Genomic DNA, 8,792 nt, shown 5'->3' on the forward strand with positions numbered 1-8,792 from the left:
AAAGCAGCCATGAATCAGAAGGTTGTACTGATCACTGGTTGTTCTTCTGGCATTGGATTGGCACTTGCTGTTCGTCTTGCCAAAGATGAGAAGAAGAGGTTTATGGGTAAGGCCCATAAGTAATCTATAGTTGTATAATGGTGGGGTAAACCAAGTACTGCTGTAAAATGTTTGCTTTTTGTTGTACTGTAAAAATAGAATAAACAGATTTTTTTTTCTTAAAAAGATGCTATTTTCTGTTTATCAACAAAATGTCAAAAACCTAGATAGATTCCTATTTTCCACAATTATTGGTTGAAGACAATAAGTTATTTTGTTACCCCATGCTACAGTGCCCTGGGACAGTTGAGACACTAATTAGTATGCTAAATTAGATAGGTCTACATTTAAGTGAAACACACTGACACATTTTATACTCTGACTGTACATTGTCCCATCATCAGTGCTGTCAACACAGGCATGTCCCAAAATGGTTTATTTGAAAAGGACAAATGCGAATGTGCACATGGATGATGACAGAAGGGAATGTGAAAGAAGGGAAATATTCAGTGTTGCTGGACGCTGACTGCAACTGCACTACTTTTACTAAAAATGCATTTTAAAATCTTTTTTCATTTGTATCTTGTGTATCACCTAAATAAATCAACTTTGCTTGTAGATTTGCTCAAAGTAAGTAGCTGAATAGCTTTAATCCATTAGTCATTAAAGCTGCAGTCCGTAAATTTTGCCTCTTTGTCGCCATCTCTGTTTCGAAACCTGCAATTGCAGCTGTGTGCGGAATTATCTTCCTTGCCTGGGTTGTGCGCTGGCATGGCTCCAGCTCGGATAAATCTAATATTCTGAAGAGTATGCGTGGCAGTCAGTCACCGCACCGGTGTGGATATTTACTGTTCTTCGCAATCACAGATTCTAGCCTACGTCTTTGAATATAATGACTCAAATAAGAATTTTCACCAGATATTGTCATCTGAACAAGTAAGTAACAAGTCTGCCACGTTTGTTCTGACCAATTGAGGAAAAAAGCATAATAAATCGCGCTACCAATGGTGATTAAATCTAAAGATCGGTTAGCTCATATCACAACAAACCGTGCAAATTATTATTATTGTTATACTTTGTTCTTAAATTATTAATGTTAAAAACATCAGCATTGCGTGACTTCGAGTATTGTGTGTATTAGCATGTAGATTTCAATTTCTGTACAGTCAAATCTGTAATTGTCATACCATTCGAATTTCATATTAAGAAATTCTTTAAACCAAAAAGCAAACTATGCTCCCTTCAAACTGGTTGTCTTTAAAATGCTTGTGTAATCCCAGGCTATCTGTAATCAGAAGCACATTTTAAACTAGAAATTTAATTTCATTTCATTCACGTGTTTCATAAACACATAATTCTTTCTGGATTACAATCCGCCATCAAAATGATACATTTAATTATGCTGTGAGAAAAGGCTATAAACGATCGGCCACCTGCAGGATCCTCACATGCGATAGCCTAGTAGCCGGGACAACTTCATGTTTACATACGTGACGTAATGACGCAGTGCCATGCTCGAATTTCCCCCGAAAACATACCCATACCACTCAAAGTAGAAAACATTATTTTAAGCTAACCGTTGTGAATCGGGCTAAAGTAAGGCGACAGTTTTGAACACTGGCTGGTTATGTACTTGCTCAAATATTGATTTCGGATTGCTTTTGGAAATGGATCTTTACCATCCCAAATCAGGCTTATTATTTTGCATTTTAGGCTCATTTTGACCACAAAGTATGTGCTTTCTGAAAATGTAATTGTAAAGGTGTAATTGTTTATTTTATTTTATTTTATTTACATTATTAATATCGGAGTTGTGACAGTGGAAGTTTCAGGACTGTTTAAAACCCTCATCCGTCCCTCCCGAACCTATAACAAAAGTGTCCCTCGCGGGTCAAAATGACCCGAAGGCCAAAAATGACACTAATTTTATTTTTGGTCCAGAAAGCTTATATTGGAACATTTTTCTAATTTTTTTCCAAATTTTTTTATGTAGGTTTTTCTATTATTTTTGGGTGATTTTTATTATATTTACCTTTTATTCTGGATATATTTAAGAAAGTATAAGCAAATAAGCAGTTTTTGTACATTATTTCACCAAAACAAAACAAAGAAACAAAGAAAGACACAATTTCAGTCCCGTTTCATCAAAAACCAACAGATGGCCTTGGAATTGAGTCACTGAAGGTCTGATGCCATCTGGTGGGGAACAATTACATAAAATTGCATTTTATGGTTACAGCCACTAGAGGGGCCTATAGAACCCTATGGAGATCTTTAACTGAGCAAAACAAGTGAAACGAGAAATGAGATAATCTTAAGGCTTCAATTTGGTTGTTTATGGATTAAAACATATATTGAAACATTACAAAATCCATATTTTGTAAAAAAAAAACAAAAAAAAAACATTCTAACTGAATTACAACCTACACATGTATATTCATACAATTTCATAAATATGAAATAAATATATAATATATTTTTAAAAATATAAATATGATATAAACTCATTGGTCTCCACCACATAACTTAAATCTAACTGTGTTAAGTCAAAAAAAAAAAAAGAAAAAAAGGAAAAATGACAGTCATATCTCAGCAGAAACATGAAAAATATTACAATGTGTTCTATGAGAGTGTGTGTACCATGTTTGTGTTTGTGCATGCGTGTGTGCGTGTGTGTATGTGAGCTTTTTCTGCACTGGGGATATTCTGTAGTCTCAGCCCTTCGTTTGGGTATACATCTTCACTGGATTGTCTCAGATTTTGTATATATAAAAAAAATCAAATGTAATGAAAAATGCAGTTAATTCCATTAATTCCTATGCGGGTCAAAATGACCCGAGGGACGGATGAGGGTTTTAATACTGTGTGCAAAACAATCCCTTTTGTTACTTTTTTTATTGCACCCATTTAATCTCCTCGAATCCACTCTAAAAAATGTTTGTGTATTCCCGGTTCAAGTGTGACAAAAGTACCGGTACGATCAACACACGATTTTTAGAATTTTTTTGAAAAACATATTCGGGTCAAATTGACCCGAGGGACGGATGAGGGTTTTAATACTGTGTGCAAAACAATCCCGCAACCTTATGCTTTGTTATAAAGTGCACACAAACAGTACTTTATTTTAATGTATAGTTAGTATGCAACTACCTCGAAACCAATAACGATGTCTCTTAACGGAATCCAGGTTTATATTGTTTCACACCGTTCATAATTTACCAGGGGTTAATAATAAATCCTGGGTATTTATAAACTAGCATTTCACACTGTACATTCTTAAACTTAAACGTTAACATTCTTATTTGCATATTTGAGGTGTAAGTGTTATTAATTGGATAAACGCATAATGTGATGCTAGAGCCATTATGTAAACATAATAATGTTTACCTGGGGGTTAGCAATATACAGTATGAAACATCAGCTACTGAACATGCCGGATTAATTTTAACCCTATAGTTTATGAGATACAATCAAAAAATACAAAATGCTTTTAAAGTTGCAGATAAGAAAGCTGTAAAAAAAAAAAAAGGACAATATTCAAGGCTTATGAAAACTTTTCATGATTTGCTTAATTTATCCAAGAATCAGCATTCTTGATACTACCCTTCGGTTCTCTGTATTTCAGTTAGTAATGCTGGAATGGGAATGATCGGCCCCACTGAGTGTCAGACCATTGATGAGATGAAAACTATCATGGACACTAACTTCTTTGGGCTTGTGCGACTCTTGAAGGAGATTCTGCCTGGTATGAAGAAGAGAAAATGTGGCCACATAGTGGTAATCAGCAGTGTGATGGGGATTCAGGGTGAGTTGTTTAAAACGGACAACAACCAGCTTTTATTAATGCCTGGTTCTCTTAAGCTGATATTCGCATTTGAGCTCTTTATACCAGTGGGTGAGAGGTCCAACTTAGATACTTATAGGATTAACAACCATGACTAAAAGAGCTCTGAGAGGATTCAAACAGGGCTTAACATCTCTAATCACTGTTGTATTCGTGTACACAGGTATTTTGTTTAATGACATTTATGCTGCTTCCAAGTTTGCTGTTGAAGGGTTCTGTGAGAGTCTGGCAGTTCAAGCTCTGAGATTTAATCTGAAGTAAGTGATCACACTAATATGTAGGGGTCCAAGCATTGAATGGTCCCAAATACCCCACTACCCAGGAGTACATTTACATTTATTCATTTGAACATGAATGTCTAGACAGAGTGGACATGAACCACATTGCCTCATCTTTCCTATGGTAGTTTTTTATGACTAGAACTACTCAAAGTTTACAAGGTTAAAAGAGCTCAGTTTACTTGTTCATGATAATATATTGCAGCAGTAATTTCAAGATTTTCGATGTGTTTTGAAAGCATTGACACCCACATTTAAGTTGTAATTGTATGTATATTGAATTTGCACCTGTGCAGTATCAGCCTCATTGAACCAGGACCCGTCATCACAGAGTTTGAGAGTAAGGTGTATGAGGAAGGCGTGAAGATAGACCTCTCCAAAGCTGATAAAGTGACAGCAGATATGTTTACCAACATCTACTTGAAGAATTACAACCAGATATTCCAGAGTCTTGGACAAACTCCAGAGGATGTTGCAGAGGTACAACCCAGGGGCTTGAGAAATTTTCCAAAACATTTCATGCAGCATTTCATTTATTTCATTCATCATCTTTCCAGTGCTTAGTTGTTGTTTTTTTTCTCTGAATTTCTAACAGTCCATATGTTGCTTCTCTTGCAACCAGCACACATTCAAAATGATTACCATGGAGAACCCACCATTTCGGCATCACACTAACAGTCTGTACACCCCCATGACCACCCTAAAATATGCGGATCCAAATGGTGACCTTCCCATTGAAACCTTCTACAAAATGGTGTTTGAACATGACAAGGTGTTCAGTGCAAGTCTCAATTTCCTCAAGCTCCTGCGCTGGAGAAGCCGTAAGAGCTTCACTTTGGGTAAAGACAAGAATGCCTCTTAAAGAATGTTCTGCTGGAGATCTGGGGGTATTCCAGAAAACATGTAAGGCAAATTAACTGAGTAAGTTTACCCAAAGTAAATGGACACCCTCAACATTCGGTTCCAAAGACTGAGGTAGCTTTCAGGGTATGTACTGTATGTAGCCATACAGCAACTTAAAATACTTTAAAATAATAGTAATATAATACTTTAAAACACTATAATACTTAATATATATAATATAATTTATAAATTAAAAATACAACTGACAAACACATCATCACCAGCATCACACCATATAATCAATGTAGAATTAAAATGTCTAAACCTAAAAAAAGTATTTCTCCTTTAAGGCTACTTTCTTGCAGAATTTAGTGCCAACACATCTGCCTAGAAATTTCTAGTGATCATTGGGGACCTTCATGAGCTGGTTCAGGTGTGTTTAATTGGGGCTGAAGCTAAACCAGAGCCGCTTTGAGGTGAGCCTCCAAGGTTAACAAAAAAAAGTGTAGCGTTATGTTACATTGGGTAGGAGACAAAGCTGTTTCTTAAAGGATGTCAGTGGAGGAAAGGCTTTCATATGCTGAATAAACTGCTTTTGTGAGGAAACAGCTTATTACTTGATGAATCGACAACCAATTGGCAAATATTCAACATATTAAGGCTACCAATAAATATTCATTTGAATTTATCTATTTTTTAGAAGCTGAAGTCACAGACTATTTTGCAACAGACTATTTCTATAGTATCCGCAAACAGTGACTGACTGTCGTACAACTCTGTCATCAATTTGATGATGTCTAGGTAATAATGCAGGGATCTCCAATACTGCTCTTGGAGAGTTACTGTCCTGGGGAGCATTTCCCAAAAGCAACTATGGTCACGGTGTTCAAGGGAACTTGAATTATCAAATAACCCTGAACACCTTGATTAGCTGGTTCAGGTGTGTTTGATTGGGGTTTGAGCTGTACTCTGTAGGATGGTAGCTCTCCGGGAGCAGGGTTGGAGACCCCTGAGATAATGTGATCCAAGTCGACTGTTATGCTTTCGCCAATGGTAGAGATGCGGAGGTTGGTATCTCCTCAAAATAAAAGAAATATCTCTGGCTAAACTCTGCTGGATGGTAGCCCTTCAGGAGCAGGATGGGACACCCCTGGCCATAATACAGCTATAATATCTTTGCAACCCATAATATCATTTATTTTATTTACCATCAATTCTGCATCACTGAAGTACAGCAGCCTCCCGAGAAAGAGGAAAAAGAATAAGAATATGTTTAAAAAATAGACTGCATAACAGCCAGTATGTAGCGATATGAGCTTCTTCTTATAGCATTTGTTTCCATGGTGTTTTTTTCTTGGATTCGTCGCTCTGTTGAGAATGTATTTGTGTTCACTGTTAAGTCTGAGTTTTAAAACACCAGGCATCATACACTTTTTGACTTGTAAATGGTTACACAGAAAAAACTGGGCATCATACATTAAATAACTGAGCATTATTACCTGATTTTCAAGTGTGCCTCATTACTAGAACATACTAGACAAATGAAAACAATCTGTGTTCTCAAAGAAATATATCAGACATGTTTGATATCCTCCAGCTGGGTGGAATCATATTCTGTGCCCATCATACACTATGCAGTTTTCGGCAAAATCTGTCAACATTAAATGCTGAAAACCGGCTGAATATGACTTTCAGCATCTAGCATCAGTGTGTCCAGACTGAAAAAATCTGGGCAAAAATCTGGGCAAAAGTTGTTGTGTATTCCAGCCTTAACGCTAGACTGTGTTTCTAGAACCAATAATCGCACACTTTCTACAAGTTAATCAACCGTGAGTTCAGGATTTATATGACACAATAGCCTTGTTTCCTGCAATACCTCTAAGGACAACTGACCTGTTTTTCCAGTTCTATTTAAGATTATTTCATTATATATGAATAAAGCAAATCTGCATAATACAAAACATTGTACAATCTTTCATTATAAATCACAGCGTTAGCTAAAAGTTAGCAAAATGTTCATATAATAGTTCTGATGTTACCTGTGCTAATTGTTTCCTTAGTCTAATTTTCCACCCATCAGCTGAAGACATCTGAATAAATTAACTGTTCATCTAATCTTTTTTCTCTTTCTTTTGGTCATCTTTAAGTGTAATCATCTAATAGATACAGATCTAATTGCATACAGTTCCAAGCAGGGGTGTGCGATATATATCGTCGTCTACGATAATATCGTAATTGTTGTTTAAACGGTATGCGATTTGACATTATCGAGTAGGCCTATATATGCACACCCAGAGTGTGCATGCATACACATACAATGTAGGTTAGATTACTGCAATTCCCCCAAAATTCAAGATAAGAGGGCAAATATGCCGGTATTACTTTTATATGACTCTTATATTATCTGATTGGCTATAGGCCTTGTTAATATCACACGAAGAATGAAATCCAAATATCAGCACGATTGCAAATGTAGGCTAATACTGATTTGACGAACAGCTCAATGAACAAGAAGTTAAGTGACTTACATTTTAGACACAACAGTTCTTGTTTTTGCTGTATTTCGACAACGAAAATAGTTTCACACAAAGCCAAGGTAGAACTATTTGGCGAAATTGGCGTCTTGAGCAACACACACAACAGTACTGTTTGAAAGAATTGGTTGAATGAATGACTCACTTGCAGTGATTTGCCGCCACCTACTGGCGATTTTGGGTTTATATTTAAAGTATACCCCCCCCAATCATTTCAAATATCAGATATCAGTAATACTGATTCAGTATTCAATGTTAAGTTTTAAAACATCAAAGGACGAGGCTCAGGAGGAGGACAGACACCCGGGAGGCGGCCGGCAGACAGAGTCCAGGGAGGAGACAATGGAGGGAGGAGACAGGAGGGGCTTGGAGCAGGAGGAGCCAAGCAGCACCCAGGCCACAGCCATGATGGCGACCCACGGTGGAGCCGACGGAGGGAGGAGCCATGGAGGAGGAATGGCCGCCGACTCCAGGGGGCCGACCAACGGCGGCATGAGCAGGTGGTAGAGGAGCTCGAGGCGGAGACGGAGAGCCAACGAGCCAGGGGGATGCCGAGGATCCGGGGGGCCAGGGTGGAGCCGAGGGCTCTGGCGACCGAGGCGGAGATCCGGAGATCCACGGCGGAGCCGGAGCGACTGAGGACCAAGGTGGAGCTGGCAGGAGGAAGGAGTACAATGGAGCCGGTGGATGGAGCGGCGAGGTGCAGCCGGAGGAGCGGAGTCCTGAGGCGATGGTGGGTCGACGCCCAACCAAGGCGGAGCCGTAGGGGCGAGGGAGCCCGGTGGAGCTGGTGGATCGACGGGTGGCGGTGGAGGTGAGGGAGCTAGGAGCCGAGGTGGAGAGGGCGCTTACGAGGAGCTGGCACTGGAGGGCGCTCTGGACTGGATTCAGGGACTGGAGCCCTCTCCTCTTCGCTTTGGCACTTTCACTGCGCCATACTCAGCTCACCCTCAGCTGTGGTGCAGGGGGCGGAGCTCCTCTCCGCGCTCACACCGTTCACGGCTTTCTCCCTTGTGGCAGGCATTGTTGCTGGCTCTCGCACCTGGTCTGACAAGTTAGCTCTACGTCCGGGGCGATCCTCTGCTCGGTCACTCGGCATTGTGCTGGCTTGTAGATCGCGTGAGCGTGGCCTCGGGCTTTAGCTCCCCACAGCGGGGAGATGGTGGGCTGGGCTCTGGGTCCGGAGTGGATCTGGGGAGATCATCCTCGGGAGTGACGGTGAGAGGTGATCCGTTTCTCGCCAGAATCCACTCC

The 8,792-nt window shown here is 39.5% G+C and overlaps 1 protein-coding gene across 1 annotated transcript; it reads left to right on the forward strand.

Moving 5' to 3' along the window:
- Positions 1-9: 9 nt before the first annotated feature.
- Positions 10-5,023, forward strand: LOC107675426 (retinol dehydrogenase 8-like). Its single transcript, XM_016469758.1, has 7 exons — positions 10-106; positions 659-669; positions 2,880-2,902; positions 3,669-3,844; positions 4,047-4,140; positions 4,458-4,641; positions 4,784-5,023. The coding sequence occupies exons 1-7, from the start codon at positions 10-12 to the stop codon at positions 5,021-5,023; spliced, it is 825 nt and encodes a 274-aa protein (XP_016325244.1).
- Positions 5,024-8,792: the final 3,769 nt, after the last annotated feature.

The sequence above is a fragment of the Sinocyclocheilus anshuiensis genome, unplaced genomic scaffold (genome assembly GCF_001515605.1).
Source record: "Sinocyclocheilus anshuiensis isolate Anshui unplaced genomic scaffold, SAMN03320099.WGS_v1.1 scaffold1696, whole genome shotgun sequence".
In the NCBI taxonomy this organism is placed as follows: domain Eukaryota; kingdom Metazoa; phylum Chordata; class Actinopteri; order Cypriniformes; family Cyprinidae; genus Sinocyclocheilus; species Sinocyclocheilus anshuiensis.